The sequence below is a fragment of the Acinonyx jubatus genome, chromosome B2 (assembly GCF_027475565.1).
Source record: "Acinonyx jubatus isolate Ajub_Pintada_27869175 chromosome B2, VMU_Ajub_asm_v1.0, whole genome shotgun sequence".
Classification (NCBI taxonomy): Eukaryota; Metazoa; Chordata; class Mammalia; order Carnivora; family Felidae; genus Acinonyx; species Acinonyx jubatus.
In genome coordinates, this window is record NC_069385.1 from 119,497,776 (window position 1) to 119,524,610 (window position 26,835).

General features: G+C 50.4%; 4 protein-coding genes across 8 annotated transcripts; 2 read left to right on the forward strand and 2 right to left on the reverse strand.

Annotated features, from left to right (window-relative positions):
• Positions 1–761: 761 nt before the first annotated feature.
• Positions 762–2,995, reverse strand: LY6G6D (lymphocyte antigen 6 family member G6D). The gene is made up of 3 exons (XM_015082186.3): positions 2,879–2,995; positions 2,654–2,800; positions 762–1,092 (listed from the first exon to the last, which is right to left on the reverse strand). Exons 1-3 carry the CDS (start codon positions 2,931–2,933, stop codon positions 878–880), a joined length of 417 nt encoding a protein of 138 aa, XP_014937672.1. The 5' UTR covers positions 2,934–2,995; the 3' UTR covers positions 762–877.
• Positions 2,996–4,167: 1,172 nt separating this feature from the next.
• LOC106983983 (lymphocyte antigen 6G6e-like) lies at positions 4,168–6,061 on the forward strand. Of its 4 annotated transcripts, none has more exons than XM_053223040.1 (3): positions 4,364–4,626; positions 5,141–5,266; positions 5,396–6,061. In XM_053223040.1, exons 1-3 carry the CDS (start codon positions 4,473–4,475, stop codon positions 5,617–5,619), a joined length of 504 nt encoding a protein of 167 aa, XP_053079015.1. In that variant the 5' UTR covers positions 4,364–4,472; the 3' UTR covers positions 5,620–6,061. The 4 variants fall into 4 exon arrangements, with proteins under 4 accessions (XP_053079013.1, XP_053079014.1, XP_053079015.1 ...); XM_015082185.3 differs by having other exon boundaries at positions 4,368–4,524; XM_053223038.1 differs by having other exon boundaries at positions 4,168–4,626; positions 5,141–6,061.
• LY6G6F (lymphocyte antigen 6 family member G6F) lies at positions 6,018–10,448 on the reverse strand. Of its 2 annotated transcripts, XM_015082147.3 has the most exons (6): positions 10,291–10,448; positions 9,447–9,788; positions 9,101–9,364; positions 7,720–7,875; positions 7,493–7,559; positions 6,018–7,359 (listed from the first exon to the last, which is right to left on the reverse strand). In XM_015082147.3, exons 1-6 carry the CDS (start codon positions 10,343–10,345, stop codon positions 7,335–7,337), a joined length of 909 nt encoding a protein of 302 aa, XP_014937633.1. In that variant the 5' UTR covers positions 10,346–10,448; the 3' UTR covers positions 6,018–7,334. The 2 variants fall into 2 exon arrangements, with proteins under 2 accessions (XP_014937633.1, XP_026913906.1); XM_027058105.2 differs by lacking the exon at positions 7,720–7,875.
• A 2,017-nt stretch (positions 10,449–12,465) lies between these two features.
• Positions 12,466–26,510, forward strand: ABHD16A (abhydrolase domain containing 16A, phospholipase). The gene is made up of 20 exons (XM_015082162.3): positions 12,466–12,667; positions 13,656–13,712; positions 14,432–14,498; positions 14,708–14,794; positions 17,604–17,689; positions 19,353–19,426; positions 19,586–19,708; positions 21,841–21,955; positions 22,049–22,150; positions 23,082–23,145; positions 23,565–23,614; positions 23,939–24,062; positions 24,521–24,625; positions 24,857–24,920; positions 25,174–25,230; positions 25,377–25,439; positions 25,583–25,659; positions 25,744–25,842; positions 25,943–25,989; positions 26,179–26,510. The coding sequence occupies exons 1-20, from the start codon at positions 12,536–12,538 to the stop codon at positions 26,260–26,262; spliced, it is 1,677 nt and encodes a 558-aa protein (XP_014937648.3). The 5' UTR covers positions 12,466–12,535; the 3' UTR covers positions 26,263–26,510.
• The last annotated feature ends 325 nt before the right edge of the window (positions 26,511–26,835 follow it).

Sequence of the window (26,835 nt, forward strand, 5' to 3'; positions counted from 1 at the left end):
GTGTTTATTGTCAACAGACCTCTTGTCAGAGGCCCCCTCTCGGGAAATGATGTTTTCAGCTCCCTCCCTCCCCCAAGAGTCCTTCAGGGGTTTCCCTGAGAGGCTGGGCTGGGGCAAATAGAGAAATGGGTTTTTCAGGCCTCTATCCTTCCTTCCTGTGCCTGAGGTTGGCACACAGGTCTCAGTGTTTGGAGCGACAATTCTTATCCCAAATTTAGGCCACACCTCTGGTGTACTGCCAAGAAGGAGGTGCAGCCTGGCTTCAGGGCTCACCAAAAAGTGTAGGAGAGTTGCATGGGGATGGAATCCAGGACCCTCTTAACAGGCCTCAGTCCCTCAGGTTAGAGTCAAGGGCCTCACTTGGCCAGGCTACTAAGCAGGGCACCAAGCAACCCTCCTAGCATGGTGCTTACGTTTCCTTTCTCAATCCTATAGAGTCACGTTGGGAAGCAAGTGGCAAATGGGAGAAAGGGAAACAAACCCAAACAGTTTCTTTGATTTCTGATGACCCCCACTTAGCCCAGAGACCAGTCCCCTCATGCCCTCATGGTCCTCACTGCCGGGGAAGACTCTCCCTAGCAATAGGACCAGAAGTCACTTAGAGCAGATTCTCCATTGTCCCTTGGGGTTTCATTGGTTAAGGAGTACACCATTATAACTAAGTCCACTGATGCTTGATAACCCCTAAACTAGAGCATGGATGCCCCCATAATACTCCTGCAATTCTCCCATCAAAAAAGATAGAATTTTCCAGTCAGGTCTAGGGTGGTGGATAGATTTTAATGGCTCACAGAGGGCTGTTTGTCTTCTCACCTCGAATCTCCTTTGTTCCCTCGCTCCCTTGTGCCCTTCCCTTCCCTTGAGGCTACTACCCTCTTTACAGTGCTGGCAAGAGCCAGGCCAGTGTGGTGGCTGTTGCAGCCAGGAGGCATGGCAGGGCCACAGTGTTCGCGACGGCGCTGTTGCACAGGTCTCCGACGCAGCAGTCTCTGTGGGTTGTGTAAGTCACATCTCCCACCAACTCTGTTTCCACTTGATTGCAATGATGGGCCGCCACGCAGGCTGGATAGTGATGAATCAAGGTCACTGAGGCTGAGGAGAGAACGAGACTGGGTGTCGGACTCTTCGCATGAGGACTTGCCTTCTAGGGCAGAGTGGATGTGACTTCAAGGAGCCCAAAGGGATTCTCTGCCCCCCTCAAAAAAACAGCTCCATGAAACCAAATGACCCAAATCCACACACTGACACTGTGAACCCTCTAATTCAATGCACTGAAACGGACCAACATCACTTCTGTGCTGTTCTTGCCCAAAACTCATGACTGCAATCTAGAAATCATGAGAAAATATTAGATAAATCTAAATTGAGAGTCTATAAAATAACTTATCAGGACTCTTCAAAAGTGTCAAGGTCATGGAAGACAAAGACTCAGAACTGTCACAGATCAGAGGAGACTAAGAAGACACGAGAGCTAAAATGCAATGTGGGATCCTGGTCTGGGTCCTGGACTGTCAGTTCAGATGCAGAAATGAACACTACAGGTCCTATCAGCCCCAGGCACAGCCGGGCTGGCCAAAGGAACACGTAGCCTAGGCTCAAGGGATAGGAATGTTTGCGTCTCACTCGAAGGAACCTGTAAGACAAGTAATTAAAATCAGCACTATCCTAAAGATATGATCATTAGATGTACCTAATGAAATCTCTAACATAAAGAATAAAGATATTTTTGAGATTCCAAGTCTCTTGAGATGGAAAAGATGTCCGAGGACCAGACGAAGTAGCACTAGAACACCTGCTAGCATGACCTCATGGACTTCCAGTCAACAGTGTCCACTTTCTCAGAAGAACCCTATCCCCACTTTTGTCCTCAAAAACCCTCATGGGCAAGCAGTTGGGGAGGGGGTGGGACTTTGGAGCATCAGCTCCCCATTATCTTGGATGGCACCACACCAATAAATGGCCTATCTTTCTTCTCTGCCAAAGCTCGGTGCCTGTTTTTATTGGCTTGTTGTGCAGCAAGTGGATGAACTCTCGTTCGGTTTGGCTCTAGTACAGGACCCCAAAAAAAGACATGTGTAGAACAACTGGCTAAACTGAATAAGGTCTGGAGATGAGTTGGTAGTACCAGTGTTATTGTTATTTCCTGATTTTGATAATAGTACTGTGGTTATATAAAATGTTAACATTAGAGGAAGGGAGGTGAAGGATATACAGGAACTCTCTGTACTATTTTTACTAAATAGTAAACTCTCTATACTATTTCTACTAAATAATTTTCAAAAATTATTTCAAAATTACATACACACACACACACACACACACACACACACACACCCCTGGTCCTTATCTAATGTCTGCAAGTTTGGTTTACTATTTTGGTCCCTGACCTCAAGGGACAGAACTTTTTCAACCATTTGTGAGTGAATGGGCCTATGAGACTCTGGAGAGTTAAGAGGGGGAAGTAGGAACATAGGGACAGTGGGCTGCTGAGGGGCTGTGCCAGAGCCAGAGGGCTCTAAGACTGCTCTACTCTGCCATGGCACCATCTGCCCAGAGCCAGACTGAGCCTAGAAGGTTCTGAAAACCAGAAGGATCGAAGTAGGAGCTGGAGGCAGGGAAGGGCTGGGGGAAGAGGGAGAAACTGAGGACTCACGGTTTCCAGATAGCTTGTTCGGTCCCAGGCCTGGCTGGGGTTTGCGCTCCAGGAAGCCACAGCGTTCTCCCTCCCTGCAGGTGGCCACGGTTTCTTTGCAGGAGCTGCCGGGGCCTCCTTTGCAGTCATAGCACCTCATTTGGTTTCCTGGCAGGAAAGAAGAGGTGCTTGGCCCGGGCTGACTGAGGAGCCAGTGTGGGTAGAGGGGGATGGGCTGCTCCTTACCCAGGGCAGTCCCCAGCAGGGTGCCAAGCAGGACCCCAACAACTGGGGAGTTCATTGTGTCTGCCTGTGTCAGGATCACCTCTCTCTCCCACCCCCCCTCCCTGGCCCCGCTCTGCCAGCCTTATATCCCCCTTGCCTTGGGCTTTATAGGGCAATAAAAAGGGAGGAAAGAATCTCCCCCAGCAGGCACTGGGGCCCCATTGGGGACAGGGAGGGGCCCCCATGGCAGGAAGAGCCCTCAGCATCCTCTGGAGTCCCCAGATTCTTCCTTCCTCAGCAGCTGTTCTAAAGCTGTGGCTCCCGAATTCCTGGCCCTAAGACCCTTTTGGAAGGTCCTCAGTGTTCTTCCTTTTCCAACTTCATACCTACGTGAGGTCAGATTTTCTTTGTATACTTCGACCAAAACAACATATCCCAATAGACTTTGTGCAGAAGAAGATGTGAAAACCTGGCCATCTTCTCTTAAGCCTGACTTTTATGTAATTCCCCAAAGTGTGGAGGGATACTACTTTTCTATGTTGTTGGGAAAGAAGTTACTTTTCACAAAACTATGTTTTGTTAACATGTAATAGGTTTATTATTTTTATTTTTAAATAAACCTATTTAAACTGCTCTGTTTTGATTTCTAATATAGTAAATACCAATATTAACTCCCACAAAGAAAAACTCTGCTCTGTCTTCAGTAATTTTTAAGAGGTGAAGAGGTCCTGAGATTAAAAAAAAAAATGTTTTGGAGATCTGTCTCCTCTGCCTTCCCTCCTCTATCTTACTCCTGGCACATCCCTGTTCTGATGCCTCAGATCAGGCTCTCCTCCCCAATGTCTTAAACCCAGTTTTCCAGAATCTACCACCACCTTCTAAATCTTATCCCCACATTACTTCCAAGTCTTTCTGAGCCACACACCCCCCCCAGTAGAAACACATCTGTCCCTCTGGCCCCACCCATGATTAATTCCTCCCTCGTGGTAGTAAAGCTGGGAGGGATAATTATAGGGTACAAATGTTGAGGCTTGGGGGGATCAAAGGGATCTGAAGCTGGGTGGGGTCCCACTTAGACAGCTGAGCTTTGTGTGGAGGGGCAGGTGGAAGAGGGTAGTGTTCATTTCACATTCAAACACCACACTGGAGCCATTCTGGGTCAGGGCTTCCAGGAGGGTGACCTTGAGAGACTCAAATGCTTGGAGAGGGGAAAAATGGAGCAAACAAAGACAGGGAGCTGAGTTGACAGAGCCGAGAACAGCTTGAGAGGAGGGGAGGGAGGGAGGAGTGAGGGGGAAGGTGACAGACATAACTCTGGAGCGGCAGACGCAGCCAAGAGTAACAAACACAAAACGGAGAAGACCCTGAAGACTGGAGCAGACTAAAGTAGGGGGCAGAGAGGATGTGAGAGATGTGGGATGCAAGAGCAGAGGCCCAGGACCCTCCCACGTCAGGCTGGTGGATCTGGTCCTGGTTCCACCCCCCTCCCCCCCCAGATTCACTCCCTAGGTGTGTTTGTTTACTGGTCCCTCCCTGTCTCACTCAGATGCTCCAACTCTCGGGACCTCAGGGTGCAGATCACATTCTCCCAGACTCCTGAGCCCTGGGTCCAGCCATGCGCTCCTCCAGCATCTGTCTGTGCCTCCTGTTCCTCTGTGGGGCACTGGGTAAGGGTGGGGCCGGTGGGGAGAAGCGGGGAAGACTGGAGAAGAGAGTTGTAAGGGCTTTAGAAGGAAGAGCTACCGGGAATGGCCTCAGGCCAGGCGAAGGTGGAACAAGAAGTTTCTTTCCGAAGACATTTGAGAATAACTATCTCTTCCTTGCAGCATCTCTTGGACATGCCTCTGACCTCTGTCTCCCCTGTCCTTTATCTCATCTTTTGCTTCTTTACTGGGTCCCTTGGTTAGTGTCAGTGTCGGTTCTTAATTCGCTCTTGTCTGTGGCACCATTCACTTAACCTCTTTACCGCCACCCTGCCTTCCCCGGTCTGGCATTTTGTGTCACTCTCTGCATTCATCTCTGACTCTCGTGGCTTCTGTCATGTCTGTGCACTTCTCACAATCTCTGTATCCCTCTGGCTTCTGTGTCTTTCTCTTTTCCTGAGTTGTCCCCCCACCCTCCTCTGTGTCTTTTTTTCTACTTCTGCCTGCCCTCCTCCCTCCCTTTCACCACTTCCCTCTCCCCACTTTGTGTGTCACATCTCTCTGTGAATCCCTGTCGCAGGTCTGGGCTCGAGCCTCTCACTGGCCTGTTTTCCTCTCTTGATCTCTGCTGACCCCCCAGGTCTCACCACGTCCCCCACCCGGGGACGGCTCCGCTGTTACACCTGCAGCTTCAGCAAACCCTGCTATCCTGTTCTCACCGAGTGTCAGGATGACGAAGTTTGTGGCATCAGTATCGGCACCTCAGGTAGGACTCTGGTCCCATGGCTCTACTCCAGGCCCATCTCCATCCATCCATCCTGCTTTTCCTGCTGCCCCACACACAGTCTTTGCCTCCTTCCTGCCCGGGCCTCAGCATTCCCTCTTTGTCCCACAGAGCAGAGTGAGATCATCGAGCGGAAAGGCTGCCTCCCAAGGGCCCAGTGCCCTCTGCAGGGCCATGCCACCTACTGGTCACGCTCCTATGCTCTGCGGCACCACTGCTGTGAGCAGAACCTGTGCAACACAGCCACCATGCTGCAGCGGCTCCCCAGCCCCCTCCTCATCACCCTGCTCCTCCTCGTGGCCAGCTTCATGTGGGGAGCCCACCTACTCCACTAGCCTCAAACCAGGACTCCTCCACCATCACCACCACCCTGGAAACACCTCATCTGAGATATGCCCAAGAACCTGATTCTGAAGAGACCTCAGGTCTCTGGCCCAATACCTTCCCAGACCCTTCCCAAGGCCTGATTCCTACAGGCACTGCTCTAACCCCTATAGGTACCTGCCCAGAGCCCAGCCTCGTAAAGAACACCTGTTCTATGCCTTTTGTCTTTTCCAGTTGCCCGATGTTGATGCTCTATCTTAGCTCCAGGTCTTGGGCAAGGCAGGTGTTTTGATGGAGCTGTGGGTCCCAGGCACGGGGATTGAAGGGGCACCAGGTATGGTGAGGAGGACAGTCTTGCTAGGAAAGATTAATTTGGCAGGTTAGGAACTCAGGAAGGAGGTTCTTGGGGAACTATGAAGAGTAAATTTAATAAAAGTGCTATTTGTGAGTCTAGGACACTGCTCTGTGTGGTGTGTATGTGCGTGTGCTCTCTAAAAGCAAACTATAGCTGCTTGGTGGGTTTGGTTGGGGTGCTGGAACTAGAACCCTAACTTTCACCTCACTCTCCATCTGTGTCATTCCCGTCCTCCTCCTTGCTAACAGGTCAGCTTAAGCTGCTGTAGCATGAAGGTTTTTGGTGACACTCCTGTGAAAGCTTTTCTCCACGGAGGTCCAAGCTTGAGCACACAAAAGGATGTGGCTGGGAGTCCAGCTCCTTTCTGCCTGAGACCGGGGAGTGGACCAGTTGGGAGCACCAATGCCTGCTTGGCCAGCCCAGACTTGTCCAGGGTTCACTGACAGCCCAGCACACAGGGCCCAATTACACACCCCACCAGTGAATCCACCCGCCCACCCTTGCGGACACTCCCTCTCCCCAGGGAGATACCATGGGACTCTTGGAGCTCCCAGGATGTCAGGATGTTGATAAGCCTCTGCCACTCCGGATGCCACAATGAAGTGCTAGGATAAGGAGGGTGGCTCAGGGTGGGGGCTGAGCACAGCCACCCCTCATCCTGACTCAGTGCCCTCCCCTTCCATGCAAGGAAGTCTGGGGTCTGATTAAAGGTGCCTGTTCTCCCTCACCTTCTTCTCTGGGAAAATGAGACTGAGCAGGGATGAAGGATTGGAGGTGGGGGGTGGTCTGGCTTAATTTAGAGGCCACCTGAGTCTTCTTCCCATTCTCTCTGTCATTCCATCCTCCTACTTGATGCTTCCATTTGTTTCTCTCTGTCCATCTCTTCCTCTTACTTGAGTCCTTGCCTTTCTCTCTTCTTCATTTTCCTCCATTTATCCTTTGGTTTCCCCAAGACTGATACGCCACCATTGCTCAAGTCTCTGGATTCTTCTGTCTCCTCTCTGTCCATCCCCACCCTTCCACACCCCCTGCCCCCTACCCCAGGCTCCCCTCAATCCCATGGGACTGGGCACTTAGGGTCACCCCTTCACTGGCTATTATAAAACAGGAGACCACACTTTCTCATAGGTGATGTCACAAGATAATGCTTCTCCTTTCCTTCAGCAACCCCCCACAACACACAAGCATGCGTACACACACACACACACACACACACACACACACACACACAGCTTGACTGCTGGAGACCAGCTGGACTGTAAAGTAGCACTCTCAGCCCCTCCCCCCTTGCCAGGGTTTTCAGGCGAATCTTTCAGGTGCCAGATGGCTGGAGAGACAGCAGGTCACACTTCCCAGCAGATGTCATCGAGATCATCTGATCTTGTGGGCAGGTGGGCTGTGGGTTTTGTGAAGCAGAAAGATAGATTAAGGATACTTCCATACTCCACCTCCTCAGAATTAGGATTCCACACCCATCCCAACCCCAGTCTCCTCTGGGATTTAAGCCTGTACCCCCTAGTGTTTCTCACCTGAGACGGGCCACATGGATGTTCTCATAGACCTGGATTTCAGGTTTGAAATGAGGAATCGAGGCATCTAAGAAGAAGGAGCCATATGGGGTGCAGCAGAGAAATTATCAGATAATTCAGAGCTATATTCCTTACTGCCCTCCTCCCCTAGAGAAATAGGGTATAGAGGCAACCCTCTGCCTCACACCCACATGCTCTCTTCTTTCCTCTGGGAGGGAGGGACTCACCTCTGCACTGAGCCCTCTGGACCCTCTGTCTCCAGAGCATGATGCTGAGGGCCAGGATGGTGAACCCCTGACCTGCTGCAAGCAACAGCATCAGGATCCAGGATACATCCCAGCCCGTGGCACGGGCACAGAGGGCAGGGGAGGCATCCATGGAGGCTACAGTAGGGGCAAGACAATAGGGATAAGGAGGGAGGTGGTGAGGGGTCTGTTCCCATACCCCAAAGAAAGGCCTCTCCCCATACTCTGGTGGGCTCTTCCCACCAGAAGACCTCATATGCGTCTTTGCCCCCAGTTTCCACCAACCCACTCTGCCCATTTTCAAGCCTCTCATCCTGAGCCTGTGAACCAATAGCAATACACCCCCTCCCATATATGAACAGCTAACTCCAGAGCAGACTGGAAGCCATAACTGGCAGCCATATGAGCAATCTTTCCTCATATCCTTAATAGTAATCCAAAGTTTCAAGAGAAAGTAAAGTGCCTTCCATTCATTCATTCTTTCATTCATTCACTCCATAAGCATTCACTGAGTGCCCACCAAATGCCAGGCGCCACATTAGGTGCTGTAGATGTAGAGAGAAATAAGACCCAGGCACTGCTCATCAACTGGCCTTTGCCTTCCAAACTAATGGCAATTTTCTCCTCCCTCCTGCCTTGTAAATGGGTTATTCTACATCTAATGGCATTCTGTCTGTGTATAATGGATTTTTAATTGTAAAACAATGATACATTTTTTTCTCCTTCTCCTTTCACTCTCAGTAGGCCATTATAACATCAGTGCATATATCTTTTCTTCAAAAGACAACTCCCGGGTGCCTGGGTGGCTCAGTCGGTTAAGTGTCTGACTTCGGCTCAGGTCGTGATCTCCCGGTTCATGGGTTCGAGCCCCGCATCGGGCTCTGTGCTGAACGTTTGCTCAGAGCCCGGAGCCTGTTTCGGATTCTGTGTCTCCTTCTCTCTGCCCCTCCTCCACTCTCACTCTATCTCTCAAAAATAAATAAATGTAAAAAATTTTTAAAAAATTAAAAAAAAGACAAGTCCCCCATCAATAATTCTTATTTACTTCCTCTCTGAAATGGGATAGCCCACAAAAATCCTAGGTTACCCTATTTCTGAATAATGGCATATCCCACTGGAATCCTTCTTGTTCTTCATGGCCAATGGTCTATTCCACCAGAAAGGTGGCTTAATCAACCCCCTTCTCTGTTATAGAGTTGGCCAATGAGAAAAAAGCCTTCTCCCTACAGGTGATGGTCTGCTCCACCAGAAATCACCCCCAACCCAAATCTGGCCAATTACAAAGTCACGTCCTCCTCCCCTGGCCAGCAGGTGCAGAATGTGCCAGAGACAACATCCTCTCCCATATCCTCCTTCAGTTTACCTGCCAGGCTAAAGCTGACCCCTTTGTTATGAGGCATGAGGCAGCTGATGATTCTTGGTCTGTGTTCCCTGGACTCAGAGAGCTGTTCCCCAGGACACACCAAGAGCAGGGCAGCCCCATCGCCCCAAAATGACTGTACATGGCCCCTCACAGGACCCCTTCCCTCTAGCCAGGTCACAGAGTCTAGGCGTCTGGCAGGGGCCACAGAGCATAAAAGGACGGAGCAGGGGGATCCATCCACAGCCCTCGCGGATAGCTGGGATCCTGTGGGGAGAGAGGGACCGCTTAGTTTTTTGCTGGGCTTCCTGGCCCCCGGTGGCCCCCCCATCTGCATGCCTCCACTCACCTCTGAGCACGGAGACATCATACACCCTCCAGTTCTGGTACTTGTGGTGCTGACCCAGAACAGCACACCAGTACCGACCGGCGTCTCCCTCCTTGGACTTTTCCAGCCACAAAGAGTAGTTCCCCAGCAGTTTGAGCCTGGATGCCCTTACAGACTTCCCAGGTTCTGGGGAAGGCCCCCTCCCAGGCCTGGCCACTTGGACTTGGGCCACCAGGGCAGTGGAGGAGCCTGCTGCAGGGCTGCGGAACCAGGACAGGAGTTCGTCTCCACTCAGAGTGGGTGGTGCGGGACATGGCAGCTCCATTGCCTCCCCCAAGGCTACATAGATGGTCTGGATATTGTCTGTGGAGAGGGGGTTTTATGGTGCTAGAAACCTCCATCAGATCAACAGCTCCCACTTGACCTCTAACTCCTGGCTTCTGCTCCTTCTGGGGTCTCCCAGCATGGGTCTTGCTATGAGCACAATTCTCAAATGACAGCTATAAAAAAAGTTGAGGAGGGGAGAAGAGGGTAGGGCTTTCTTCCTCTCTCCTCCAGTGGGTGAGAGAATCTGAAGGCAAGAGAGAAAAGGCTGGAATAGTTGGCACATACCCTTCTCTCTTCCTCTCATTTTTCCTTTTCTAGAAGCACTTATGTGTCTATTCTTATTTTCTAAAGGAAACTGTCCATGATCTGGACGCTCATTTTCTCTGGATCTTCCCCAGAATTAGAGGTAGGGGGAAGTCAGTTGGGGTAAATCTATCTTCTTGAGTCACATGCCATCTGCAGGCCCCTAAGGAGAAACAGCAATAGTTCCTCACGACCTTGCAAATAGCTGAAGAATCCCCCACCTCCCGCTCCTTACCTGCAGCAGCCTGCGGGGGGCCACATAGGAACAGAAGGAGGAATAAGACCGCCATGGGGAGAGCCTGCCAAGTTCTCTTGCCCAGGACCTGGTGCCCCACGGAGGAAACAGAACCCAGATAAAGACTCACACTCCCCGGTCTGGAGTGACACGGTCCTCTTGAGGGGATGGGAATGCTGGGGAGATAAAGCCCAGCTTCCTGTCTACTGGGGAAAAAGTGACCACCACCTTCCAGTCCCAAGGGGGAAAAGACCCAGTCCAGTCTGTTCTGAAGATGATCTCCTCACACTTCTGACTCTACATCAGCTGAAGGACACAGATTAAAGACTCTTCATGCTAAAAAGCCTGCACAGAAGGGAGCACAGCTGTTCACCTCCATTCAGTCTGGAAGTACATTCTGTGCTCTCTCCTTCACCCTAAAAGATGCCAACCATAAATGCAGAAGCTGAATCTTCACGTTGGTCTCCACAGAACTCAGTACAAGACTGCACACCCAGCCAATACCCTATAAATAATTTAGAATGATTTTCCGTGTGGCTTATGGCACACCACACATCTCTTCTGAACCCCTGATGAGTATATTACGTTACTATTAAAAGAAGAGAATAACAAGCGTTTGCAGAATTCACCAATTCACCTCTCTACCCCAGGTAGGATAGGATTCTCAAAACAGATCTTCATATAGCTCTAAGAGTTTTTTTTTTTTTTTTTTGAGAGAGAGAGAGAGCACAAGTGAGTGAGGGGTAGGGAAAGAGAATTACAGGAGGGGCAGAGAGAGAGAGAGAGAGAGAGAAAGAAAGAGAAGCAGGGAAGCAGCGTTCCCCCAAAGCAGGGCTTGTGCTTACCTGATGTGGGACTCAAACTCACAAACTACGACATCATGACATCATGACCTGAGCTGAAGTCAGATGCTTAACAACTGAGCCACCCAGGCACCCTAGCTCTAATAGTTCTTAATGTGTTATTTACTTTTAAAAGTTATTTACTTTTAAAGTAGTATATATGGCATATATATTTTTATATTTTTATTTTTTACTGAGAGAAGAGAGAGAGCACGTGAACAGGGGAGGGATGGGGGGGTGTGGGGGGGTTACAGAGAATCAGAAGCTGGCTCTGCACTGACAGCAGCGAGTCCGATGTGGGGCTCGAACTTGTGAACTGTGAGGTCATGACCTGAGCCAAAGTTGTACGGTCAACTGACTGAGCCACCCAGGAGCCACTTTAATGTTTTTTTATTTTAATTCCAGTTGGTTGACATACAGTGTTATAATAGTTTCAGGTGTACAATATACTGATTCAACATTTCCATGCATCACAGGGTACTCATCCCAACAAGTGCATGCCTTAATCCCCATCACCTATTTAATCCATGTCCCCCCTGCCCCCGGTATTACCTGGATGCTGATTACATCGATATACTCAAATGGTGCACTTTTATGTATACATGCTTACTGCAATAAAAAGCTAAAGAATTTACATATAATGTAGGTGTAACGTACAAAGAAAAGACAAACCTGTCTATTTAATAACAGTATTACCATTTCAAAGATCCTCTATGCTGTGTTACACTATTCCAAATTTGCTCTTTATCTTGCACTTACTTGACCATTAAATTTTCTTTTTGAAACGGGGTGTCAGGTTGTATGTAATCTATGGCTTTCTTTTTTCCAGTCAGTACTACGGTTTTGAGGTTCATCCACGCTTAAGAACGATAATGTATCCTTTATTTTTTAAACCAGTATTTCACACACGTTAACAATACTGAGTCCTCCTATCCATATCCATGACTGCGACGTAGCTCTCCACTTATTCAAGCCTTCAGTTTACCTCTTTCAAAAACTTCTGTAATTCTTTTCATAAAATCTTGCATTTCTTTGATTTGATGTATTCCTAGACACCTTTTCTTTTCCGTTGCTCTGGTCAAGTGCTCCTAATCCTGCCTCTCGTTCCCACCTCGCTCGAGAGTCTGCCAATATTAAGGGACAGAAATAAGTGACTGGACTACACCCGATAAGGTTGTAATTCTCCGCGTTCCAAACGCCTCCAACTAATTTCTGACCATCGCTCTACCCGTAGGTCCAATTGCCCGAAGCCCGTCTCAGGCAGCGTGGAAAATGTCTCCGCTCGGCACGAGGCGGAGCCGGTACGTGCTGACGTCAAGGGCACGCAATACCTTAGAGGCCGGGGAAGGGCGGGGCCAGCAGGGGGACCTGCTGCTGGGAGAGCAGCGGCCCAAGCGGGGGCCATGGCGAAGCTGCTGAGCTGCGTCCTAGGCCCCCGGCTCTACAAAATCTACCGGGAAAGGGACTCGGAAAGGGCCCCGTCCGGCGTCCCCGAGACTCCAACTTCAGTCACTACCCCCCCTTCCAGCTCCTGGGTGAGTCGAGTTCTCCCCTGGTCAAAAACATGGTACGGCCCGAACCCCTTTGCGGCCTTTGCTCCCCAGAAGCGCCCATTATTGGAAATCGGGGGAGCCTGGTTGTCAAGCCAGTTGTCTGCGAAGTGCTCTTTGTGCTTCCTGGTTTAAAGTCACGCCTGCGGACTGGCTGCCTCCTTTATCGCGGTTTGCCACCGCTTTCTCATTCCGACTACCACTCCTTGCTTTTTCCTCTCGCGGCCCCCCACCCTGTCTGTCGTGGTTCGTGCTGGTCCCATTTGACTCTACGTCCTGGAAGAGACCCTGCGCTGATTCGAGAGCTGGATGATTTTGCCGTCAAACTCTCGATTTCTTCCTGCTAGGTGCCTTCCCTGGTTCTGTTTTATCTTCCCTTTACCCTGGCCTTGAATTTCAACATGACTTGAATATGTCACGGACCCGCTGCCCCCCACCCAACCGCCCAACCTACTTTGGAGACCCCAGGGTCCTTGCATTCGTGAAAGCTGAGGGTGGTGGTAGGCTGTGCCCCTACACGGTCTCCACCTTTTTATTGGTAGTCTCAGATTATGTTTACTGTCCTCTACAAACCGTCCACCCTCAGCCACATTCTCTTCTTTAATCACCCCACTGTTATTTCTGTTCTTTCCCTCTTAAAGTTGTTATGGTGCCTTTCCTTTCTGTTGCTCTAACCCCTCTCCCCATATGCACATGCCCACAACCCATCTGAAACTGGGAGCAGAAATCATCCAGTGATGTTTTCACTTTTGCTCCCAAGTCCAGCCCGGTATGTTCTCACGGTCTGGGATAGGAAATGAGGTTTGGAGTGGGGGTGGGGGGTGGGAAGAGGGGCTTCTGTGGGAGACAGGGATGTCCCAGGAGGGATAGCTTTGAAGGCTAGAACCAGAGGACACGAATCAGGGCTTTCAAAAGAGAAGGGGAAGGACTTGTCAATGGACACGGCCCTTGACACAGCCATCTGCTTTGGCAGGATACGTACTATCAACCCCGTGCCCTGGAGAAGCATGCGGACAGCATCCTGGCACTGGTACGTCTGTCCTGCCATCTGGGACTACTGCATCTTTTCCGACCCACTTGCCCTCCCGAATTTTCTCCCCCGCAGCTTGGGAGAAGGCAGTGCCCCCGGGGGTGGGGGATGTTCTGGGCTCTGCAAGAGACTTCAACACACACACGGATGTGCTGTCAAGTGCACATACTTGGCAGTCCCCTTTGGTGTGTGCATTTTTTTTCTCTGGGGCAGCCTGAGCCCTGAGGAAACTGTGCTTACTTTTGGGACCATCTGCAGGTGCTGAGTCCTGTGGTCCCCAGTGACCTGTCCTCCCTGGCAACTAACCTCTCTGGCTGCAAAGACAGCTGTTTTCTCTGGCAGGGTTCCTATGGTGACGTTTGTGCATCTCTTGGGGACCAGGCCAGGTGCTGTCCTGAGTGGGCCGAGTGAAAAGGCTTGATTAACTTGAGTAGAAAGAGAAACTGGCCTTTCAATGTGATGAAATTATGTCTGGAGATGAGAGGAAGAAAACAGAACCCGTACCTAATTTTCCCAGCCTCTGTTATGCTCTGATACGCTGCCTTTTAACAAATATTAAGCACCTACTGTGTCATGCACAGAATAGGTACTTGATATGATCTCCCTCAGGTTATCCACTTTGCTCAGAGGTTAGGCCTGGAAATGGCAGACCTCTGTGTGTGTGTGTGTGTGTGTGTGTGTGTGTGTATTGATTGCTTGTCCCCATCTCTCTGCTGCAGGCTTCAGTCTTCTGGTCCATCTCTTATTACTCCTCTCCCTTCGCCTTCTTCTACTTATACAGGAAAGGTCAGTGTGGTTTCAAAGGTGGTGGGCAGGTTGTTGGCAGCTGAGCTGACCCCCCCTAAAGAGGAGAGGGGACCTGAGAGGATGGCTTGGCTTCCCTCTTCCATCAGGCATCTTCTTCCTCAGAGGGCATGGCTATCCCAAAGAGAGGGTACGGGGTGGGGGTTGGGGCAGTGGGGAGAGCTTCTCATGTGATGCCTCTCCCCTCCCAGGTTACTTGAGTTTGTCCAAAGTGGTGCCGTTTTCTCACTATGCGGGGACACTGCTGCTACTCCTGGCAGGAGTGGCCTGCCTCCGAGGTAGGTTGAGAGGGAGCCTGGTTTGGATCTATCCCTCACTGGGTAAATATTTATGAAGTCACTTCTGCAAATACAGTTTTGTGTTGGGCCCTGAGGGGGAATAATTGGGAATGTTGAAGGCATGATCTTTTTCTTAAAGGGCGTGGTTGTAAGTATGAAAAGCTAATTGGCAGAACACTTTGCTATTATCTAGAAGAGATGCATATACCCTACAATAATTCCACATATGTCTGTATATATGTTTGTAATAATCCGAAACTGGAAACAAGTCCATGGCCACAAATAGTAGGATGGCAGGGAGTCTAGTTCTAGGGCAGAACACAATACAGCAATGCAAATGAACAAATTGAAGCTACACTGAGCAACACAGATGAGTCTCACAATTGTAATGTTGAATGCAAGAAGAAGACTACCAAGGGGCGCCTGGGTGGCTGACTCGGTTAAACGTCCGACTTTGGCTCAGGTCATGATCTCGCCGTCCATGAGTTTGAACCCTGCGTCGGCTCTACGCTGACAGCTTAGAGCCTGGAGCCTGTTTCAGATTCTGTATCTCCCTCTCTCTCTGACCCTAGCCCATTCATGCTCTGTCTCTCTCTCTCTGTCAAAAATAAATAAACATTAAAAAAAAATTTTTTTTAAAGAAGACTAACAAATGATGTATGCAGTGTGTTTCTACTTATGTAAAGTTCAAGAGGGATGCATACAGAAGTGGCAAAACACAGGCATGCTTATCTTGAAAGTCAGGAGAGTGATCACCTGGGAGAGGGAGGGAACAGGATGGGGAGGGCTCCTGGAGGGACGTGACTTTGTTCTCTTCCTTGACTTGGGTGATGGTCACAGGAATGTTTGCTTCGTATTTTTTAAACTGAATATATATTGGACACACGTATGTTATATCTCACAACTTAAAAATGAAGAGAGAGTCCAAATCATTGCCCCTCGGCCGATGCACGTGAAGAAAACTGGGTGAAGGGATGCTTGGAGAGAGGTGGTAGACTAGGAGCTGCATGGCTGCAGTCATATCCAGCCTGGGGTGGGGACCTTCTGCCTTCGGTGTCCTGCCTCCTGATCTCCATTGGGGTGGGCTCCCTCATCAGAGAGGCGTTCCCTGACCACCTCACCTAAAAGTAGCTCCCAGTCCTGGGTTTTGTCTTATTTTTAAATTTTACATATTTATTTAAGTGGTTTTTTTTGTTTGTTTGTTTGTTTGTTTTTTTGAGAGGGAGAGGGGCAGAGAGAGGGAGACCAAGGATCTTGAAGTGCGCTCTGTGCTGACAGCAGAGAGCCTGATGTGGGGCTCAAACTCAAGAACTATGAGATCATGAGTTGGATGCCTAACCAACTGAGCCACCCAGGCAGCCCAAATTTTATTTATTCTTAATTTGGGTACATAAATTAAATATAGAGAAGTCCAGAGAACAAAGTGTCATGAACTGAAATGCTTATATTCTGTCATGTAGCTTCACATACTTTTTGTCAATAAAGTTCTGAAGTATTGCATTCAGAGTTGGCATTCCTGTTGGAATCTTCCCCACTTCTGTGTTCCTCTTTCCCCAGAGGTAACCATTGTCACTTGGTGTGGTTTCTTTCCTGGTCCACATTTTTATCCTTTTATGAAAGATATACCTCATTTGATCAAATCTAAGCTGTTAGGAATTGTAAAATACATTCCAATTTCAGTTTTCAAATGTGAAAAACTATGCATTTTAGAATCTATGAAATATGGTAAGCATAAACCATATATAGCCATTCATTTGTGCATTTTGCCTTTTTGACACAAATGGCATCACATTATACAAATCATTCTGCACCTTCCTTCATTCTTAATATTGTCTGGGGTCTCTACCCTTGATAATAATAGCATTCTAGTTGATTCTGGTTTTCTTTTCTTTATAGCACTTAATCCTCTCTGAAATGTTCTTGTTTACTTGCTTATTGTCTTTCTCCAGCCCCACCCCACCCCCAGCCAAAGTGCTAGCTCTCTGGGCTGGGACCCGTGTGTCTTGTTTCCTGCTATCTCCCATGTCAGGACAGTGCCTGGCACATGACACCTGTCGGGTCAACGGAAGCAGAGAAGTCAGGGTTTGAGACTCCTTGGCAGTGAAGGGAGAGCAGATGTGATCGCCAAAGGGCCAAGTGAAGAGAGGAATGAGTGCAGTGTTGAGGATGGCTCTTATTTCAGAGAGGGAAGTAGAATGGAGGCAGGGGAGGAGCGGTCCAGGATTCAGAAGGTGGCAAAGATGGACCCAGGAAGCAGAGAAGGAGTCTCAGGGGACAGGAATAGTGTAGAGAGGCATAGTTGCAAGAGAGTGGGGATGGAGGAAGGAGACTTTGGATTCAGTGAGGAAGTGATTACGGGGCAAGAGCAGGAGCCATGAGGCCAGATGGCAGGGAGTTAGACTATACAGAAAAGAGATGGAAAGCAAGCAGTGAAGAAGGGTGGCAGGGAAAAAAAGAGAGACTCAGTGTTCACAAGGATGAACAGTAAGGTTGCATGACGGTGTGTTGCATGCAACAGTAAGGTTGCATGACTAGCAAAGTGAACATTCTGGAACGTTGAGGGTTGCCAGCCTATAAAGAAACAAACTGAAGAAGCTGGGTAGCAGAACACTGAAGCCAGTTGCTAGATATGGAGAAAGGGGGTCAGCTCAACTCTCCTATTTCCCCAGACCCTGGGCCACCTGTTCCTTTCCCTCCCACTTCCCTTTCCAGGGCCTTCTCCATGCCCATCTCCAATCCTCTTCCTGAAACTTACTCAGCTTGCTCTTCCCAGTTTTCCTAACACTGTCTCCTATCCTCTCTCTACCAGGCATCGGCCGCTGGACCAACCCCCAGTACCGGCAGTTCATCACCATCTTGGAGGCAACACATAGGAACCACTCTGCAGAAAACAAGGTAAGGGGTCCCAGGAAAGGTGCCAGACAGGTGCCCTGGCAGCAGCTTTCTCAGCTGCCTCTCCAGAGCACTGGGCACCAGCTTCTGCCAGGGCGAGGAGTTGTGTTGCCACCCGTGGCAGTAGGTTTTTGCTTGCACATTGCTGTAGCCCTTCTCCCCTGTGCAAGTGAACTGTCCACCCAGAGAATTTTCCTCCCTACCACTTCTAACGGGATGTTCCACTAGAACAATCCTCCACCCTTCTCCCCTCCATCTGTAAGAATTGTCTAGATGTGGAAATATTCCACATCTTAGAAGGGGGTCTTCTGTCACAGCAGCTCGGTTCTGTAAGTGTTGTTTATTTTGGCTGTGTGCATTGAACACCATGCTAGTTTTGGTCAGGGATGGGTCAAGATGGACAGGTGTGTCCACTGTTGTGCCCAGAAGCACAGCGTGGTGCCAGGAGGGAGAAAAGCCAGGGCATAGTGTCCTTGGAGTTGTGCCAGCCCAGCTGGTGCTGGAGTGTGATTATCTTTGAGAAGGGGCTTTGGGGCCCTATAAAGCTCTTCCCTGTTAGGGATTCCTGGGATCAAAGAGCTGTGACCCTACCATCATCGTGTTACTGGTTGTTCCACGCCGCCGTTTACAGAGCTACGTAATGAAGCTCTACCACGCTGCTGTCTGAGGCATTTTGCGTACGCCCTTCCCAATCCTCACAATAGCCACACGAGGTGGCATTATTATACCGCTGAGGACACAGGAAAAAAGAGGTTAAGTGACAAGCAGAGTCACAGAGCAAAGGAAGGGGCTGGGTCTGGATTTGAGGCCTGGTCTGAGCAAAGCCTGCTTGAAATTTGCTTTTCTTCCGTTTTGTTTTGTTTTGCCATTTACATTTTTGTACAGTGTTTCTGTTGTTCTTCCTTAGTCAAGTTATTTTTGAAAATGTCAAAAAAATTTCCTGTGACAGAAAATAAAAAGAGCTCTCAAAATAGAGCACTGGGAGCTCTCAGGGTGAGGGAGGGGGTACAGCAGAGAGTCAGACACAGCTCCCGCCACCCTCAGAGAGCACGTGGACAGACTTCGTGGGGTGACTGGAGGCATCGATAGCGTGGCTGGCATCACCAGCCCATGGCTGCCGAAGGTGAGAGAAGGGAGATGGCTGTGAGGATGGAGCAGAGAGGGCTTCGTTCAGGAGGTGATTCCAATGCAAAGGAACCACTCACTGTAGACATTACTTTCCCTTGTTCCCTCTCACCCAACCTTAGGACAGTCATTTTGATCCTCTAGGGCAACATCATGTAAAGGACCCGGTGGGGGAAAGGGGTATGACCAGCCAACAGACCCCGCCCCCACTTCCTCCCTGAAAAGCACCAGCACCTCCAGCCACCCCTTCTTGGGGTGGGTCAGTTTTATATTTTGGAAAAGCAAAGAGTGTTGAGTAGTTCTTCTGGAAGCAGACAGGCCAGTTTTGATACCTGATAGGGTATCCTCTCTTGCCTGATTTTTCTGGCTGTGACAGAGCTTACCCTCTATGAACTAGGAGTGTGTTGACCTCGACTTGTCTCCCTATGATGTGTGGGGGCCAGTCCTGTGGATGAGGGTGCCAAGGGTGGGTAGGTGGGCCTGCCCCAATTTCTTAGTTTCCCTTTTCCCCCCCTCCTCTTTCTCTCCCTGCCCACCACAGAGGCAGCTCGCCAACTACAACTTTGACTTCAAGAGCTGGCCAGTGGACTTCCACTGGGAAGAGCCCAGCAGCCGGTGAGGCCCCAGTTCTTTCACTCCATCCTGCTCTGTCCTGTCCCACACCTCCATCCCCATCTTGGGCCCCAGGGCCTCCTTTCCAGTGCCATCTCCTCATTCCTGGACCTCAGCTTGCTGCTTCTGACTCCAACCTCCCCTACATCTTTCCATCCTCAGGAAGGAGTCTCGAGGGGGCCCTTCCCGCCAGGGCGTGGCCCTGCTTCGCCCAGAGCCCCTGCATCGGGGGACAGCAGACACTCTCCTCAACCAGGTCAAGAAGCTGCCTTGTCAGATCACCAGGTGAGAAGCAGCAGGGAAGAGAGGCCATCTGGGGTGGAGGGGACATCAGGTGAGGACTCCAGGACTGGGTGCTATGGATAAAATAGCTGCCATTTATTGGGCCTAGTGCTATGTATTTTGTATTATTTGTGATGGTTTTTAATCTACATTTATATGTGAAGAAAAGAGGCTCAGGGAGGTGTAGTCTCACAGATGGTGAATGAAGGGTTGGGATATTAATAATTCTGACACAAAAGCTCTTTTATTTTATTATTATTTTTAATTAATTAATTTACTTGTTTATAAATGTTTATTTATTTTTGAGAGAGAGAGCTGGGGAGGGGCAGAGAGAGGAAAAGACAGAGGTCCCAAAGTGGGCTCAGTGCTTACAGCAGAGAGCCCAGTGTGGGGCTCGAACCCGCGAATGGCAAGATCATGACCTGAGCCAAAGACAGACGCTTAACTGACAGAGACACCCAGGTGCTGCTAAAATTTATTTAAGTAAGCTCTACACCCAACATGGGCCTTGAACTCACGACCCCAAGAGCAAGAGCCACATGCTTTACCGACTAAGCCAGCCAGATACCCCACAAAAGCCCTTCTAACAAGGCTGAGAGAGAACAATGAGGTTGAGAGTGTGGTGGAGACACATAGCCTTAGCTGGAGTGGCATCTGGTGACAGCTGTGCCCCTGACCTGGCCTCTCTACTCCTAGATTCTTCTGCCTTAAGCAAGCTACAATTTCTGCATCCATGAATAATGCACTTTATAGGATTGGTATATTAAGTAGAGTAACATATTCAGAAGGGTTACTACTTTGCCTGGGTACTTGACAGCAAAGCCCAAGTTGTGGCTACTGATGATGTCAGAAGTGACAACAGTAAGCCTTCCTCCCTTACAGTAGAGCAGATGCTGTGGTAATTTTCTATTGTTGGGGGCTGGGAGGCAGTTCCAAGATACCAAGGAAAGGGATGGATTTAGTGATCAGTGTTGCCTGTGTGACGATTGGTCAGAGGGACAAACCAAATTTGCAGTTTTGAGGGGATGCTGGACAGGGTGGTACATACCTGTTTTTTTCTGGGGACAAATCCTATTTCAGGATTAACTGGAAATGGTTAATTGTCTTTTTCAGATACCTACCACAGCTTATCTGTCTAGATTAGTGCATTTGTTCAGTAAATATTTATTAAGCCCCTCTTTGTCAGGCTCTAGCCACCTGCTACGTGGCAGAATAGGGCATATTGCAGAACAGAACAGTCAGGTCTCTGCCCTAGTGGAGTCTGCAGTCTAGTGTGGTGTATTTCAAACTACCGTCCATTCATGAATCTTGAAATCGAGTGAATTACAGCTGTCATTTTTTAAAGTATTATAGGGGGCCTTTAAATAAGTTGCATTTATACATTAACAGAATCATAGTTGATAATAACTTTGCTTTGGGGTCCGTGTGTGGCTCAGTTGGCTGAGCATCTGACTCTTGATTTCGGCTCAGGTCATGATCTCACAGTCGTGAGATCAAGCCCCGTGTCAGGCTCCACGCTGAGTGTGGAGCCTGCTTGCGATTCTCTCTCTCTCTGTCTCTCTCTCTCTCTCTCTCTCTGCCTCTCTCTCTCTCTCTCTCTCTCCCCCACCTGTGCACGCACTCTCTCTAAATAAATAAATAAACATTTAAAAATTAAAAAGAATAGGGGCGCCTGGGTGGCTCAGTCGGTTAAGCGGCCGACTTTGGCTCAGGTCATGATCTCACGGTCTGTGAGTTCCAGCCCCGCATTAGGCTCTGTCCTGACAGCTCCCAGCCTGGAGCCTGCTTCCGATTCTGTATCTCCCTCTCTCTTAATTAATAAGAATTACTTATCGCATATAGAAAATATTATCTCCTAAAATTTTCAGTATTATAAATATAGATGTGTGTACTGGGCCACAATATAAAATGTGCATATTATAAAGGTTGTAGTAAAAAAAATTTTGAAGAACACCATCCTGGTACATATATTACTTCATTATGTCCTGAAAGAGGAGAACAAAGCTGTAAAGGTCAAGAAACAAAACTGTAAAGGTCAGGGGTGAAGCAGGCCCCAGAGTCTCTGAGTGCTAGGGCTAGGATGATCCCTGGGTCCTACTGAGGTCAAGGGTTCGTTAACCCCATGTTCCCCACAGCTACTTGGTGGCGCACACTCTGGGGCGCCGGATGCTATATCCAGGCTCAGTGTACCTGCTCCAGAAGGCCCTCATGCCCATGCTGCTGCAGGGCCAGGCCCGGCTGGTGGAAGAGGTGAGGCCCCCTGCCCCCACCCCACCCCCGATGGTCCTTCTCCCCCTACCAGGGATGTGACCTCCTGCCCCTCACAACATCTCCCCCACTCAGTGCAACGGGCGCCGGGCAAAGCTGCTGGCCTGCGATGGCAACGAGATTGACACCATGTTTGTGGACCGGCGGGGGACAGCTGAGCCTCAGGGACAGAAGCTGGTGAGAGGGAGCAGGGAGCCCAGCCCAAAAGTGGTGCGGGGAGAGCAGTGGAGGTTCTGGGGACCTCAGTTCTACAGCAGCCCTAAGAAGTACATCTGGGGATAATCCCATCTCCCACCCCACCCTCAAGACATGTTGGTGTAGGAAAACCCTACCACAGGGAAATAGATGAAGTAGGAGTTGACATTCAAGGACCAAAAAGTAATCTTGTAATAGTCACCACTTAGACAGCATTTATCACATAGAAGGCATATATTTAATCCTCAAAACAACCCTGCAGAAGAGGTACTATTTTTAGGAGAGCCCATTTTACAGATGATGAAACTGAGCCTGGGATAATTTTCCCAGACCACACAGTAAGTGAGAGAGCTGGGATTTGAATCCAGGTAGCCTGGCCTCCAGTATATCCTGCCTCCATGAGGGAGCCATGGAAAGAGCACTGAGTCAGCAGTCCAGGGAGCTGACTCCTGGTTCCGGCACTGCCCAGCTGCTATGAGAATCCATGCAAGCTCCACCATCTCTGAGTTTGGGCTCGGGGCCCCATGAAATTAAAGTTTATCTGACTCTAAGTCTGGGGCCCAGAGATGGAAAGTGATTGGCATGCCACACAAAAGAAACAGTCATGAAAAAAATAGACCCAAAAACTAGAAAGGAAAAAAATATCCATAACCCCATTTCTGAGAGCTGTCCTCCTGTGGTCTTCCAAGGAAAACGACACTGCTGAGTGGTCGAGCAGTTCGTCTTCCTCAGTTTGCTAAGCTTTTGCATCCACTCTGCCTCTCATGCACCTTGTAAAATTAGAAGTTTCTATTCCCGTTGAAGACAACAGGCCCTTTCCTCTTCCCTGTAAAGCTCCCACGTCCTGCCACACGGGGGATTTTCAGTCCCAGCTTGGCTCCTTCCCAGCCCTCCTTCCTGCTTCCTTCCGTAGGTGATCTGCTGTGAGGGGAACGCGGGCTTCTATGAGGTGGGCTGCATTTCTACACCTCTGGAAGGTAGGCCCAGGGCACCATACTCGTCTCTGCCCTTTGGAATGGAATGTCCCCACCTTCCCACACCAGTATAACTTCCCTGGGCCAGATCACCTTGTCTGAGTGAGGTTTGAAAGTCTCACATTTGGGGGGAAAGTTTACTCCCCATTCGCTTTGCCAACCTTACATTCCCTCCCTTTGGGCTGTGTCCCTAACATTATGGCCTTCATTCTGTCCCTATGACATAATCACATCTCTCCCTTCTGCTGCCTCAGAACCTCTGGTGTCATCTCCCCGTTCTGAGAAAGCTTGGAGTTACTCATCTCTAAATTTGGGGTTGTTTAGAGCTCCCATGTTGTGTTGGTCTTTCCCCCGGGGCTGGAGGTGGGGGAGGTGTGGGCCACAAGGTCATAGCCCCTCCTCCTCCTCCTCCTGTGTTGCAGCTGGATATTCTGTCCTGGGCTGGAATCATCCAGGCTTTGCTGGAAGCACGGTGAGACACTCTCTGAAATCCCTTTCTTTTCCTGAATTTATGGTTATGGTCTGTCTCCCTCTGGTCAGCCACTGGAATTAGGAAAAGGGGTGTATATTTCTCTGGTGGCTCTCACTCATCTGTCACCTGGGTGCCAAGGACAGGGAACCATGACGCCACCCCACAGTGAGAAGTGGCATTTCTGGAGAGTGCGGGTCCTCTCGCCACCCTTTTCTTCTGCACCCTCTGTCTCTTGTAGGGTAGCTCTGTGCTGGAAGCGTGCAAGTGGCCCATGAACCAGCCTCTGGTGCTAACCCACTCCTGAGTTTGCCCTTCTTCCTGCAGGGGGTGCCATTTCCTCAGAATGAGGCCAATGCCATGGATGTGGTGGTCCAGTTTGCCATCCACCGCCTGGGCTTCCAGCCCCAGGACATCATCATCTATGCCTGGTCCATCGGTGGCTTCACTGGTACCAGCCTACCCCCCTCCCCGGGCAAATTATGCCACCCCCACCTCCCTCAAAGAGCAGTAGGGAAATGCCCTGAGAGCCCAGCAGTGGGGTAGAGGCTTAAGGGAGGAGAGGACGGAGGAGGGATATCTGCGTGTGTCTGGAAGATGGTATCCTATTTGTATACGTTCACATTTCCTTCTACCTTATGCCCATTATGAAAAGAAGCAGACCAGGGTCCTGGAGGGGGGAGATCAGGGAAGTGAAGTTTTCCTCTGCACGTGGTCTTCGATGCACTTTGATATTCCCTCTCCGTCTTCTCCATACAGTGCCCTGGCCAAGTGAAGTGAGGGGTTAAGGGGGACCTGGGGCTAACCTAGTAGAGATGATGGTGTCAGCCTGTAGGGTCAATGGGACAAAGGTGGGGTGGTGGGCAGGAGCCCCTCAGTCCTCACCTTTCTTCCTTGTTCTGGTACCAGCCACATGGGCAGCCATGTCCTACCCAGACATTAGTGCTGTGATCCTGGATGCCTCCTTTGATGACTTGGTGCCCTTGGCCTTGAAGGTTATGCCAGATAGCTGGAGTGAGTGCAGCTCCCAGGCCTGCCTTTCCAGGGAAGGGGTGGGCTGGAACTGGGAACTATTCTAACTGGAGATGGTTCCTTTTTATGTAGGTGGGGAGTGGGTCACCCAACGGGATGAAAAGCAGGAGGGCTCCCCTGTCTGGGGCCTTAGTTTTCTTTGTGAACAGTGGGGAACTATATGTTGTGCAAGGGCTTTGTCTCTGCCATCCCGTCACTCTGATCCCACTCTAGGGGGCCTTGTGACCAGGACCGTGAGGCAGCATCTCAATCTGAACAATGCAGAACAGCTGTGCAGGTGAGGGCAGGCCAGTAACCGGCGTGTAACTCCCTTCCCCACTTCCCCACTGTACAGGCTTTGCTGGGTATTCAAGCAGATCTCCCAGTAAGGCCAGAATGTGGGCCATGCCTGTTCTTAAATATTTTCTCACCCCTGAGTGAAGGGCTAGCCTGTGGGGCCCTGCTATAGTAGGGGGTTAGGCTGCAGCCAGTGCAAGGGTGGGGTGGCCACTTGTCCCCTCTCCCTCTGAGCACCACACTGTCCTCTGAAGGTACCAGGGCCCTGTGTTGCTGATCCGCAGAACCAAGGATGAGATCATCACCACCACGTGAGTGCCTGGGAGCCTCTGCCCTCCTAGATCCCAGATGTAGCTAGGAAGTTGCCCTTCCCACCTCTGCCCACCAGAAACCTAGGTATCCAGACCCTTCCTCCCCAACCTCCAGCCCCTCCAGTGTACACTGTTCTCACCCCCAGGGTTCCTGAGGACATCATGTCCAACCGAGGCAATGACCTCCTGCTGAAGCTCCTACAGTATCGGTAAGCGGGAGTGTGTGTGCGTGCGTGCGCGTGTGCATGTGTTTACTGACACTGGCGTGGCAAGGGAGGGAGGGAAGAGGGTTTAGGGATGAGGAGTGAAGAGAATTGGGTCCTGATCTCTCGTCCTGGTGCTCCCTCTGTAGGTATCCCCGTGTAATGGCAGAGGAGGGTCTTCGAGTGGTGAGGCAGTGGCTGGAAGCCTCCTCACAGCTGGAGGAAGGTGCAGGGGGATGCGGTGAGGCCTTTGGGTGGGGGCCTGGCCGGGCCAGGTCACTGACAAGCCCTCCTTTCTCTCCCTGAGCAGCCTCGATTTATAGCCGTTGGGAGGTGGAGGAGGACTGGTGCCTGTCCGTCCTCCGCTCCTACCAGGCAGAGCACGGGCCTGACTTCCCCTGGAGTGTGGGTAAGGACGTCCTGTGGCAGGAGGGGGTGTTGGGAAGAAGCCAGGAAGGGGGATGAATACCCAGATGTATGGCTCATGTGTGAGCGGCTCTTCTCCACAGGGGAGGACATGAGTGCAGACGGAAGGCGGCAGCTGGCCTTGTTTCTGGTGAGCTGAGGGGTGGCGGGCAGGAAGGGGGTGCCGGGATGGCCAGGGGGCTTGGAGACAGGGATACCATGTAAACATTGGAAGTGGCAGCTTGTAGGGTGTGGGAGGTGGTTTGAGGCTGTGGAGGTGTTTGGGGGTGCTGTATACTGCGGTGCTCTGCACCCCACCTGTCCTGCCCTCTTCCTTCAGGCTCAGAAGTATCTGCACAACTTCGAGGCCACGCACTGCACCCCGCTCCCGGCCCCGAACTTCCAGATGCCCTGGCACCTCTAGGGACCACAGTGGGACTCGTTCTGAAAGAGTGGGATAGGAGGAGACATGAGGAAGGCTCTTCTTATTTGTGATTCTCTGTGTTCACGTTGCTATTTATAGTTTGTGGAAAGTGGGGGGCTGTCCCCCTTCTCACTGCCCTATTGCACGTTTCCCCTCATCCATCTGGCAGTACCTAACCTTCCCCAACATATACCCCGCATTCAGTGAATGGATTATTCCTAATAATTAATAAAAAGGTATTTTTTCTACAGGCTGGCTAATTGTGTGACTTTCCAAGTGTCCAGGAGCTTGGGGCCGGTAGTGGTGACAGCTGAAGCTGCAAAGAGCCAGGCTTCGGGGAACCTGACTCCAGCCGGCCAACTTAACCCTCCCCATCCCTGCTGTTCTCCCAGGCCTCCAGCCCCCAACCTGAGCTCTCCTCATGTAGTGGGTCCCCAAGCCTCCCCATTGGCTAGTGTGTCTAGTAGTATCACACCTGCAGCCTCCCTAGCCTGCGCCCCAGTCCTTCCTGCATAACCCTGCAGCCACTGTAGGAGCTCACGGTTGCCCCCTCTTTGCTAAGAGCTCCAGAGC